Raw genomic sequence first — 13,256 nt, 5'->3', positions numbered from 1 at the left:
ACCAGACTGCAACATGGACCCAGACTAGCAGGCGAGAAGGGCATCTGCTGGTGCATTCAGAGAGATAGAAGAAAAAAAGACTTGCTGTCTAGTTTGTTCCTTGTTTATCAACAGCATTTTGGTATGTGATGATTTGGGCTCATCTGGAGTTAGTCTTCCTCTATCCTGATGGGCAACGTAGCAGATAGAAAAGGGGGATCAGCATGCCATAGATACTTCTTACTTCTGGACCACGGGTATCAGATGAATTTGAAAAAGTACCCCTATCACCAGAAATCTGAATAGCCCTCTGCCACAAATAAGAACACAAAACATGGTACCTTGTAATAATTTGGCTGGAGTAACTACCACCCTTTGAATTTGATCATTTTATTAAAAAAAAATACACATTAGTAGTACTCATAAGTACTTATAAGTACTCATAATACTTATAAGTATTATAACAGTCTTTTTCAAACACTTAATGCACTTCACACACCTGATCATTATCTTTAAAAAGGTGAGGTGGAATAGTATCCCTGTATAGCAGGTGAGGAAGGGGTCAAGAGAACAGAGGCTTTCTATGTCCTGAAGAAAAGTCAGTACTGGGGACTTTCCCAGCTCAAATCATAGTCACCATGCTGTAGTGACTCTAAGTGCTGCTCTGAGCGACAATCTGAATTAATTATCTTACTATGCTGCATTAGAAAATTGGGTTATTTGACTGCAAGGAAGAATCAATGTTTTAAATATCTTTGGGAGTAAAGATGACAAATGGCAGTATGATTTTGGCAGGCTGACCATTAACGACCCATTTCTTTAAAAAGTTGAATTGTTCATGCACCATTAGATGGAAAGCATGATTAAATACAAAGGAAGGAAGGTTCTTCTGCACTTCTAATAGCTATTCACAAGAAGGAATTTCAGCAAGTATGACTTTGCCCAGCTTTGCGTGAGAAGCTGCATTGACCAAAATATCACTCTCTGCATTTAAAACACAAAAACAAAATGCATACTGGAGCCTATACCTGGTCACCATGGGTCTCTCTTTTAAACCCATCTTTGGTAAAGGGAGCAACCCTCACCTGCCCACCATTAGCTATGTGTTCCCACACTTATACAGCAGCTGTTAGAGCATCTTACAAAACACAGCATACCGTATTCAGTAGTACGTAATTTACAAGTCTGGTCTTTCAGGCCTTACCTGCTTTTATAAAATCTTGTCACTTCCAAATGCTCTTGATTTCAAATTGCTCTTTGTGAGTTTCCATTCATAATGTCCAAGCAGAAGAAAATCACTTTTCCCCCCCTCCAACAAATAGGTGCTCCTGGTCTGTAATAAAGCTGTTAAAAAAGCAAAGAGGACTAATCTCTAGGACCCCAGGGATCAGACAATAGCTGACATTACAGTACAAATAGGCAAATATTTAAGTAGAATGCCTGTATCACCTTCTACCGGACTGCTCTTAAAGTGACACGACGCTTTCAATAACATTTCCATGGAGATGATTGAAATCCCGTTCCATTCTACTGCTTCCTACTGTTTGCACAGAACAACAACAACAGACTGGACAACTGGTCTTTGAGTCCCTCGGGGGTTTTACAAGAAAGACAAACAAGCCTTTTGTACATTTGCCATTAAAACCCGCTTGTCTCAAAAATTGTTTGGGTGTTTTAGAAATCATTATTGCTGTTATGATTCATGCCATGCTGTGTGCTCAGTGGCGGTTGCTTTTCAGGGCATATAAAGGCAAAAGACAATAATAGAGTTTGCTAGATGTGGGGTCTAGCCATGAACATTTCTGAAATCTAGCAGAAAATGGTATCTCTCAGTAAGGTTGCCAACTTTTCAATTGTGCTTTGAAAAGCTTTACCTGAGGATTTCTGCACATTAAGCTGCTATTTTTTTTCCTCTACATCAAGCAGCTGTTTCTTTTCCTGGTCTGTTGGCAACGCTATCCATCAATTATTTAGTCGCTTCTGCTCAGCGCGTTTATGTGGCTGTCACAAACACAACACTGGCATTCATGAGAATACCTAGAATTCACTGTAGTGTAAGGAGAAGGTTGAGAAGTCACCCTTTGATTCATGTGGGATGCAGTTACTGACCAGCCTCAAGTAGCAGTCTTCACTAAGAATCCCAGTAATTTGCTATAATTCAATAACCAATATGGTTATATGCCCACCCAGTAACAAATGGATATAGCACAGGGCTGACCCAAGACCTCCTGCCACCTCAGGTGGCACGCCAAATGCTGCCCCCTTGACCAATAATGTGCCAGCCTCTGCTTCTCCCACTCTCCAATGCTCTAGCTAAGCACTCTCCTCCCTTCCACATTTCTTCTTCTCTGTCCCCCTCTTCCTTTTCCAATCCAGGCAGAGGAAGGAGAAGATACAGCAGTAGAGGCAAGTGGACAGAGATGGGCACCCACCTTTCCATCAGTCTGCTACCTGAGGCAACCACTTCAGTTGGTCTCGGGGATGGGCCAGCCCTGTTATAGGATATATCTAAATGACACTTTTCAGGAGGCCCTTTTAGGATACAACATTGAAGGCCAGCCACACATTGCAGTACTTTAAATCAGGAGGTGAACTGGAAGTGGTCCTTTAAAGCCTTGGAGCAACCATAGGCTGGGGAGCGATTTTGGTGCTGGAGTGTGCCGTGCAATGCGTGTGGGCAATGTTCTCCTAATCAGTCATTTTTGTGACAAAATCCCCCCAAGGGACAATTCACCCCTAAAGCAATAATTTGTGGAAGTTTAAATTGTTTAGGTAGTACATCTCTGAGTGATGATTGCTAAGTGGAACCTCCAGCTTATGAGGCAGTGTACCTCTCTGTCCTCCAGCACTAGCGGTTGCTAAGGACAAAGAGAGCAAGGAAATTGCCTTTCCCCCCCCATGTTTATGAATCTTCTAGAGGCATCTGGTTGGCCACCCTTGGAAACTGCAAGCCAGGAAAAGCTCTTCTTGTGAGCAAATCCCACAGACATTAAGGCTGGTGTCAGGGTTCCCCTGACTTATCTTGGAGTAGAGCTGCTCAGGAGCCAGCACCTAGGCTGGGCAGTGGCAGCAGCAGCAGGAGGAAGCCGGCCTTAGCCCCTGCAGCTTGCAGGGGGAATAGAGCCATGGGGCTGCAACAGGCAGACCCTCACACCCACCGGGAAGGCAGCAGTGAGGCCAGAGGGGATGGGCCTGCAGACTCCTGGGAGCAAGCTACAGTGAGCCATGACTGGCCACTCAGTAGTACACCTGGCCTGTTCTTGAGCCCACTGCTGGAGCCTTGGGGAACCAAGCCAGACCCTGACCAGCTGGGCGGGCTTCTGGCTGTTGGCACAGAGCTCCAGGGATCACCGTTACCTCCTTACCTGCTGGTCTGTGGGGGCAACACAGCCTGCAAGCCCAGTCCCTGCAGCCTGGCTGGCAGGCAGAACAGGAGAGAGAGAGACAGGTGAGAAAAGGAAGCAAAGGCTTAGGTGGCCAGCATTATAACTCTCACAGGGAGGAAGGGGCGGAGCCTAAGGGGGATGGTGTCCAGCATAAAGCCCAGCCTGGCAGAGATGAAGGCAGAACTGGTTAGGCCACTGGCTGGAGTGGTTAGCCCATGAGCCAAAGCAGCTTGGGGCTGGGAGAGTCCCAGGCTGTGAAGTGAAGGATCTGGGTGATGCAACCCCCTTCCCCCACAACCCTACTGAGGCCACTTGGGCCAGGCTGAGGCTATACCCTGAGATGCCCTGCTGCTGTCTCCTGCAACCCAGGGGGTTCCCCCTGTCCCAGGCCTGACAGCTGGGCTGTAGGGTTTCATATTAATGTATATGACTTTTTCTCACCTCAGGAGCACCTGTACTTCTGGCCAGCTTAGTGAACATTCATTAACTGGTTGTGAACAATTAAATGGGCCCAGGGGCTAGCTGTGTATGTACCAAAGCCTGGACAAATCTTGTTTGCTTATAAAGGTATAGGAATAGTGTTAATGTACTATCAACAACTTTGTAATATATCATCATCCCCAAATTGCAAATGAAGTACAAAGGAGTCACTTGTTTAAGGCCACCTGCTGAGTTCATGGCAGACGTAGCATAGCTAGAGGGGTGCAAAATTGTAAGTAAGTGCAGGCTCCTGACTGTAAGCAGCCCCTAGCGCTTGCCTTGGAACCATTCAGCAATAGCTGTTGCTGCCTCAATGGCTCTGAGGGTGGGCAGGAGGGGCTGCTTATACCCACGGTTGGGAGCCTGCACTTACTTATGATTTTGCACCCCTCTAGCTATGCTACTACATGACAGAGACAAGAGAGCCAGAGAAGGCCTGACTTCTACCTCAGTCTCTCAGCCAGTACACTACATCAGCTCTCTTTGTTTAGCTATGGCCAGCATGTGTGATTCCACTCCACTCTCCTTGCACAGATTTTATATGAGGACAATGGCCACCTGAGATGAGAGTTGTTGACCAATCAGAAACATAGCAACTTGTCTTGCTCTTGTGCCTTTAACAGCAGCTTAGTGTGTAGAAATCAGCAGGCGAAGCTTTGCATATCATGAAAATCATCCTCATAACCTTCAAGTTAGTAGGACTTACTGCCTGCTATGTCTGGTTTAGGATTCTAGGGTTAGATGCAATTCCTAGCATTGCATCTAGTTAGATGCAATTCCTCAGGAGGAAAGGAAAAACTCTTCTGCAAAGCTGCTCGCTTCTGATTTTGAGAACGTGCTCAAATCTTTAAGACTCTGTGAAACTGCTGAATGCACTTCACCTTCCTTTGCTGTCAATACCAAAGTGAAGGAAGAACCTGGTTCTTTTTTTGGCCTGCGCGGACACAGCTATCCTTCATCATTGCTTGTATGGTACATAAGATAAACTGTCTTTTATGGGCATCGTATTTGCCAGTACAAAGAAACAGAATATGTGTGCAAATATCAACACAGTTACCAGCATGTCCCAACAGGAAAGGGTACAGTTCAATAACACAGCGACTGCTCTGAACAAACAGACATAAATCCCAGACCAAGTAAACTATTCAGGTCAAAACAAAATGGCAGGAGTAAGGTGATATGTTTGACATGAAGCAAATGCACTATTGAATTGGGCTTAGCAGAAATGCTATGCCCCAACAACCTATATTCAGGCAGCACAGTGGAAAACATCTGCCATTTGGTTTACAGATTACACTAAGATAAGCCTCTCACGCTAGTCTCCTTCATGTTCTCTTTCATCTCACCTTGGCTCACTGGTGGCAGCAAGGCATTAACTCAGAACTGTGCTTTTAGCCTATGACAGTATTTTCTCCATTTTTTCAGTCTGGCAGAAAAAACTAGCTTGCCCTGCTCCTGTGATTTTAACATGGGGGTGTTAACACTCCTTTTGACACAGATTTTAACACAGGATTTGATTAACACAGGAGCTGAGTACTGTGTGAGGTGCAGCACTCAACAAGAGTAGCTTGCCACCGTGTGGAACTAAGCACAATCACCTGAGCATGTGTGCCCATCAAAAGACACAGGAGCTGATAAAATAGTGGGCATCTCAACTTTGAAAGAGGAAGTGTCATGTTTGAACCAATTCTTTATTTGAGGAATATACAAGTCCACCAAAATGGGTTCCTGCACCTTTAACAGCTCTGAAGAAAAACATCAGATGAAGCTAACAAAGAAAAGTATGGTCAGGGGGAAAAAAAAAAGGCAAGCTTAATACTAGAGTGTGGCTGTGTGAAAGCTGTTGAAGGAACAGTCTCCATCTTTTCCCTCAACAGAAGTTTGGCACCATTAACAGTTGCATGACAGAAATCTAAAGGTGCTGTTTTTCCCCTTCAATGTATTTCAACAGTCGAAGGAAACAACACCTGTTAAATTTCTACTATTGAGCGGGTGTTAAAAATACAGAGTAAAAATAAAAGATGGCTTTTTAATTGAGGGAATGGGCAATACACTGGACAAATAAGGTTTTTTTTAGGAGACACCATCTGGTAGACTACATGGAAAGCTCAGTTGTCTGAGGTGTTTGCTCCTCATGACTCTGTGAATGAGGGAAATTTCTATATAAAAATAGACTTACAAAGGATGCCGAAGATTGTTAAGGTACTTCCTTAATAAATCAGGTTGCTTTTTTTTTTTTTTTACTGTTCCTGTGCCTTTAATGGAGCCAGGGAAAACCTTCACCTGTTACATCTTTGTGTGTCAGACTGCTATGAAAAGCATAGGGGCATGACCAGTAAAAAAAGAGACAACTGTACCAAGGTGTATACATGACAAAAAGCTCAAATCCCTTTGTTTCAAAATAAAGTGTCTTCAGGTTGAGATTTTGGGTTTTTTTTCCTAGTCAGTGGGTAACCACAATGTGACCACATCTTGGCAACTTACTGACACACACACACACACACCGCCTCTCTTACTGAAATAGCCCCACTGATCTCCCACACCCCATACATATACACATTTCTACTGCAATCAGGTTAAAGAAAAACAGTTGTGACAGTAGCAACTCCCAATTCTTTATTTATTATCATATTTATTAAGGTGTTTTCAGACACAAGCCTCAGAATCAGAAATTCTGTTTCTGGACCAAGCTGATATTTTGATGCAATTTGTTTAGACGTAAGTCAGCATTTGCACATTGTAAACGAAGGAAAAGACAAAAAAAATTACAATGCATTGAGATTTGAGTTTCCTTTTTTGAGTTTCATTTTCATAATCACAGACATATCACAGTTATTTTGATTCATAGATGCAACCCCAAATTATGTGTGCTCTGGGAAAAATTCCATATTAGTAAAGTTTGAGATGGAGTTTGGCTTAAAACTCGCAGACTGTGAGGCGGAATCTGTCACACAGCTTGTCGTTCCAGAAGCCATCCCTGTACATTTCCACACACTTCTCTGTCCCTTTGCCCTTGGGCTCACCCTCATACCAGTGTGTAAAATTCAAGGGGGTTCCATCGATGAAGTGGAATTCCCCAGGAACATGGCCTTCAGTAATGCCCAGATAAGCATATGTATCAAATTGTTTCACAAAACTCATAATAGCATCATTCTCTTTCCTGTTTGTTGGAGTTGCAACAGAACCCTGAGCTGCTCTGCATATTCTTACTGTCTCATCAAAATCAGCTGTCTTCTCAGTAGTGGCAAACAGTTTATCGCCAGCTACGATAATCCTTCCATTCAAAGCCAAGGCTGCAAAACAAAATGGAAGACTGTGTTAGTCTCACTAAACCTCCTCTTTGCATACCTTATTCCATCCAAGCTGTAGGAGAGTCAGATTAGGTTCTTCTCTGTGGCAAAATGCTACTTCCCCACAATCTTAATTCTTTAATTCTTTTCAAGAATTCTAATTCTTGCTCAGGTAAACTTCTTGACAGATCAGATCTACCCAAATTATGACCCATGAAAGGTGATGCAGCCGATCAGGTGTTTGAAGTCTTCTGTTTATACACTCCCTACAAAGTAAGGCATCTAAAGCAGAAGGTTTATTGAGCTACAGGCAGGCTGTGTTTAGCATGGTGCATCACATGTTGGATAAGCCTGTAATAGACAGTATCCTATATACCAGTGGCTTCCAAACTTTTTAGCACCGGGACAAACTTTTTAAAATGACTCTCTATCGAGACCCAACTAGCTATACCAGACCTAGGTATTAAAAAAGGAAATCTAGAAAGAAAAAATATTTTATTTATATGTATTAATAACCAGAAAAAGAACCTCAGACATTCATCTCCCTTTATTTATACATGCTTGCAAACTGCAGAAGCTGAGCTCTTTGCAGGGTAATTAGCAGCTACAGCATCTGATTTTTGAATAGCCTCAGGGCTTGAGGCAATTAGTTTTCTGATTTTTCCATCACCAAAAATCAGATCGCGAACCACCAGGGGTCCTGACCCATAGTTTGGGAACCACTGCAGTATATACTGTATATGTGTCACACCAGGTGACTGTTGCATACTGAATTTCTACACAGTATTTTAAATTACCAGCAGCCTCTACCCAGAGTTGCTGAGTCTCCTAAGAGATCAACCACTGGGATCTAAGGCAGTGGTTGACCTCCCATTATGAACGATGGGGCAAATGCCCCAGCCGCAAGCCTTTAGGATTCAGTGGAAGCCTCTCTGAGGCTCCTGACAGGGTCGGAAACTGTGCTTTCAGTTTTCCAGAAGCAAAGTTTAAAGCCTCGGGGAAACCTCAGGAAGTTTCCCTGATGCAGCCTGTGGTTGCACAAGACTCCGTGAGCCTCAGGTGAGTGTGGGGGGGTGCATGTGTGTGCAGGGGGTGCGTCAGCATCCCGTGGGGCGGCACCATCTCGGACCTTTGCCCTGGGGCTGGGGAGGTCCACCACTGAAAGCTTGGTGCTTGGAGATTGGGTGGTTGTTGGTAGGATAGAAGGATGGAATAGTGATGTCTGGCAGTCTATTAGTGTTTTTGGATCAAAAGGTGGCACCTGACCAGACTTGGAAAAACCTGGCTATTCTTGGTTCTCTGGGGATATACACTGGGGCACTGTAGAGTTTGTAGAGCAAATGGTAAAAGCCCTCAAGCCAGGTATAAAATAGCCTGTTGCTTTTCTGATGCTGTTCCTTCCCCCTGAGATGTTATCTTCTGAGATAGACTTCTTGTCAGTGGTGAGGGAAGAGCATTCGGGTCGGGCAGCAAGCCCCACACAAACGCTCAGGATCTGGTGGAGCTCCACTCCACCAGTCCCGCCTCCCTCCCTCCCTGCTTCCTCCCCCCAGCACACCTCCCCCCACCCTCTCCCTGCCTCCCCATTACACCTCCTCCCCACCCTCTTCTGCCCTCTCCCCACCCTCCACCTGCCTGCCCTCCCCGGAATGCCTCCTCCCCGCCTCCCCCCCCCGCTTTCCTCTCGGTGGCTCAGCGGTCCGTGCAACCACTGAGCGGCAGAGGCCAGGCACCCACCCGGCGCTAGCTCAGCACCGGCCAGCACTGAGCTAGCATGGGCACTGGCCTGGCATTCAACCTCGCAAACATGTCTTTTGGCACATTTGCAACAGAGCGCACCGGCGATAAGCTGGCGCATCGAGCTCAGGATTGGGCTCTAAGTAAGTCAAAACAGGTCACCCACTTTAAAAAGGCAAATAATTGAAAGAAGCAAATGTACCTCTTTCCATTCTGCTGATTCTGTGGTTGAGTTCCTTGAATTTATTTTGCACATTTACATCCTGATATGCAGGCAGGCCTATGAATGCAAATAGCAATAACTGATTTCATTTTAATTGTTTTAAAATATTGTGAAATTCACCAGATGTGATTACAATTTTCCTTAATAGCCACTTTGACTATACAACAACTGGAAAAGCGGGGCACATCAATTCTTTAGCCAAAGGTGAGACAGAGAGAACATTATGGGTGCAGTACTGAGATTTTGAAATTAAAGGACATGGTGTTTGTGTAGTGTCTGAAGCAGGAGAGGGATAAGAGGTCTGTGAGGTTGGGTACCTCATTCCACCAGACCAAGTCCTGAACCTTCAGTACTAGTGGCAGTGCCTAATGTGTAATTGGGGCCTGTGAAGGTGGAGGAGGGGAGGGGTCACCATGGGTGCCCAGTGTGTGACATTGCTGGTCCACAGCAACATGGTGGTGGCATTGGTCTGGGATGATGGTTTTATTGGGACAGAAAAGTTCATTTTTTTTAAGTGTTCTAAAGAACAACAGCCCTCAAGCTGTCATGTTACCAAAAGTTCAGTACTTCTAAAGTGTGTGCTTCCCTCTAGTGGTTTGTTTATATTATGGAGACCTGTGCAAATTGAGATGATGCTTTTTGCAGAAGACAAAGAATCAACAAATGGAACACAAATTATCTTTCTAATTTGCAGACATTTATAGAGGGGCAACTGTGGTCCTAGATAGATTTATGGCAACGTGTTTGTTGTTTCAAATTGATGGCCTCATTCAAGATTATATATGATTTCCATTTGCAGAGAGATGGGCTTTGTAGTCTCCTATGAATTCAGGGATTCAGTCTGCTGTGGTTTTCAAGCTTTTTATGTGAACACTTTTTTGTGGGATTAAACACAACAAAGCATTTGTTACATTTTCAGAGCCTTTGAGGATGCCTACATTGATAATGAGCACTGCATAGTTTTGATATTCTGAAAAAAATATTAAGGGCTCAATCCTATCTAACTTTCCAGTGCTGATGCAGCCATGCCAACGGGGCATGCACTGCATCCTGCATTTGTGGGGTCAGTCATAGAAGCCCCCTCAAGTTAAGAGAGCCAGATCCACTGATATAAAATTCGTGCATACATAGGCTCCACCTGTATGCAGATTATACCTGACCAAAGTTGCCTGTTGAGGGGAACTTTTGGGGAACACATGAATTCCTCAGCCATACTGAATCGATGACTTTATAACAATTTTGTGATGTGCCATGAAGATTGGTACCAAGTTTATTATTGAGCCTGGTCAACCACCACTGGACATAGTTATGGAGCAGTTGGCTCTGGGAGTACATAAAGTGACCAGCAACACAAGCCTATGTATGTCTACTTTGAAGTAAGCCCTACTGAGTACAGTGGAACTTACTCCTAGGGAATACATATAGGATTGCAGTCTAAGATTCCCTTCACATAAGACAAACACATAATATCACTTTAAAGATTATATTTTGTCACCTGGTAGCCCAGGGTCTCCTTGTCTACCTCTTGGCCCTTGAGTACCAGGGAGTCCAGTTCTTCCAGGAGGACCTTGGGGACCTATAGGAGGGATACACAAGCATGAAAAACTGCCGCATTCTCTGCAGAGCTTATACATTTATGTATATTTAGAAAACATGGAACATGTATGTACCCTTGATGTAGAAGAACAAATGCACTTGTGAAGTCCAGTTACTGCCTTTCCAGAACATCCATGGCATAAAATATGCAAAGTTGTTTTTATTTGCCACAGAATCTTTCACTGATATGAGCAAATACTGACATTTATAGTTTTCCCTTATGGAAATGGCATTTAAGGGGTGTTAGTCATAACCTCTGTAACCAAGCATTCCACCTAAGTTGTATAGTAACATGAAACTACAATCAATAAAGTTTCTTCCAAAATTATTGACTCTCATTGTTAATGAACATTCCTGTTGTTCTTTCCTGTAGAGACACAAGGCAGTGATGCAATCAACATCACCTCAACAGCCTGTTGGGTCAGACCCATAATTATGGTACTGACATCCATGACAGCTGCTAACACCAAGATCAATAGCACACAGAGTAAACTTTGTAGAGGGCCCCTCTGCAAATTACTGATACGGCCCTCCAAATTTTGCAGTTTGTAAACAGGGTGGTCCTTTTAGTTCAGTTCTAATTTTGTTTTTAATGCAGTCTGCTTCTAGCAGTTCACTGTTTGCATTTAAAAGTCATACACTATCGTATATAAAGAACGTGTGCATTTAGCATTTAGACATGCTAGGAAATTGGTTCACTTTATCACATTTGTATTTGACACTACACAAAAGGTCCACTTCACTGACACCCAAAGTATTCAGCTTTATAAGTACCATACGTGTTCCTAGACATTACAGTAGAACTGTAGGAAATAGAGTGTGGCACCACACTTTTTTTTAACATTAAACTCTGAAGAGTTTCATTGGAAGTTTATTCCTCAAAATAACATCTGCTTTTTAGTTAAAAAGAAACAGAGTACAAAAACACTTTCCTGGGGTTTAATCCCAGGTAAGTGTTTATAAAACTGCAGCCTTAGGGCAGCATTGGACAGTATGAGAAATGCTGAGAAAATACATGCAAGATATTTTTGCTCACTCCTCATACCCATAATGTCAGGCTACACAATCACAATTGATACTAGTCACCTTGCCCTATGGCCAGATGCTACAAACAATAGAAAGATGCAGAAAAATCCAGAGAAGTAGTAAAAGTGGGAATGAGAAAAGTCAGAAATTCAGGGAAGCAGGTGGCCTACTCAATCATGTATTTATCTGCAGATTTTGATCCTGCCTTCTTACCTCCCAAGGGGACTTACATGATGTAAAAACAAAACAAAACAAAAAAAAACCTCAATAATAAAATCAATGTGTATGAACAGACAACAGTAAAACATAAAATAATAAGGCTGGAACAATTCAAACAATAAATAAAAAACCAAATCAACAAAGACTAAAACCAACTAAGAGTGCAGGAAAAAATTATAATGGACAAAGTACGTTCATTTCATAGAAATAAATAGTGCGCTGCAATGACAAAAGCACACCGGCATAGCTAGTGGAGCCATGTGGGTGTGTGGGGGAACGGAGGTGAATGGCTCCCAAGGGGAGGAGGTGGAGCTGCTTGCACGCTGCAGGGAGGCTCCCTGCAAAACTTAGTGCGCCGCCCCCCCCCCCAGCTACACCAGTGCATAAGCAGTGGTTGCTGCTTGTAATCTTACCACATGGCACATTTATTTGTTCCAGTGGTTCTTTAGCACTGGGACCCACTTTTTAGAATGAGAATCTGTCAGGACCCACTGGAAGTGATATCATGACTGGAAGTGACACCATCAACCACAAAAATTTTTAACAATTCTACACTGCAAACCTACCCACACTTACCCAGGAGTAAGTCTCATTGACTATCATTGTTAAAAGGATATACATAGTAGCTTGTTAAAAGTACAGGTCTGTAACATTTCCCCAAATGCAGTCACATACCATGGGAGCATCAAGTCTGATATATTAAAAATAAAATACTGAAATGAATGGGGACCCCCCTGAAATTGGCTCGCGACCTACCTAGTGGGTCCTGACCCACAGTTTGAGAAACACTGATTTAGACCATGTGGAAAGTTAATTGTGTCTATCATTTCTATTCATGGGGGACATGTGACATGGTCTTCAACCCCTTTGGCGTTTTAATTGGCAGTCTTCCACTGCTTGACCAACTTTTTTTGTTCAGGCAGACATTTCAGGTGATCCTCCCCCCATATTCTTAGTTGTTTTCTAATAAGTGGGAGGCTCAAATTTCAGTGACTAGCTTAAAAAATGTGGATGCCATTTTCTTTGGAATGTTTTTTCTGTTAAATTCCATTGTACTTTTCAATGTTGATGAAATTTACAGCACAATCCTATGCATGTGTACTCAGAAGTCCATTCCATTCCATTCAATGGAGCTTACTTCCAGGAAAGTGTGCATAGGATTTCAGCCTTAGACTTATTCACATCCTCTCGCTCTTCTCTCCCAGTCCCTAGATTATTTACAGGCTTACCTATAGATCCCACACATGTTTGCTGAGCATGACACACTACCAGCAACACAGCTGCTGTTACAAGGATATGACCCACCCAAGACGACAGCAT

At 43.5% G+C, this 13,256-nt stretch overlaps 1 protein-coding gene across 1 annotated transcript; it reads right to left on the bottom strand.

The window, feature by feature from the left end:
• Window positions 1-6,761: 6,761 nt before the first annotated feature.
• Window positions 6,762-13,256, bottom strand: LOC136645926 (pulmonary surfactant-associated protein A-like). The gene is made up of 4 exons (XM_066622389.1): window positions 13,166-13,256; window positions 10,591-10,662; window positions 9,075-9,152; window positions 6,762-7,138 (listed from the first exon to the last, which is right to left on the bottom strand). Exons 1-4 carry the CDS (start codon window positions 13,254-13,256, stop codon window positions 6,762-6,764), a joined length of 618 nt encoding a protein of 205 aa, XP_066478486.1.

This window comes from Tiliqua scincoides, chromosome 3, assembly GCF_035046505.1.
Source record: "Tiliqua scincoides isolate rTilSci1 chromosome 3, rTilSci1.hap2, whole genome shotgun sequence".
Taxonomy (NCBI): domain Eukaryota; kingdom Metazoa; phylum Chordata; class Lepidosauria; order Squamata; family Scincidae; genus Tiliqua; species Tiliqua scincoides.
This window is presented reverse-complemented; position numbering and strand designations above follow the sequence as displayed.

Coding starts and splice junctions, on each gene's coding strand:
- LOC136645926 (XM_066622389.1), bottom strand. CDS start 13,256: ATGCTGTCGTCTTGGGTGGGTCATATCCTTGTAACAGCAGCTGTGTTG. Junction 10,663..13,165: donor AACATGTGTGGGATCTATAG/GTAAGCCTGTAA, acceptor TAGGTCCCCAAG/GTCCTCCTGGAAGAACTGGA. Junction 7,139..9,074: donor AATCAGCAGAATGGAAAGAG/GTACATTTGCTT, acceptor TTTGTTTTGCAG/CCTTGGCTTTGAATGGAAGG.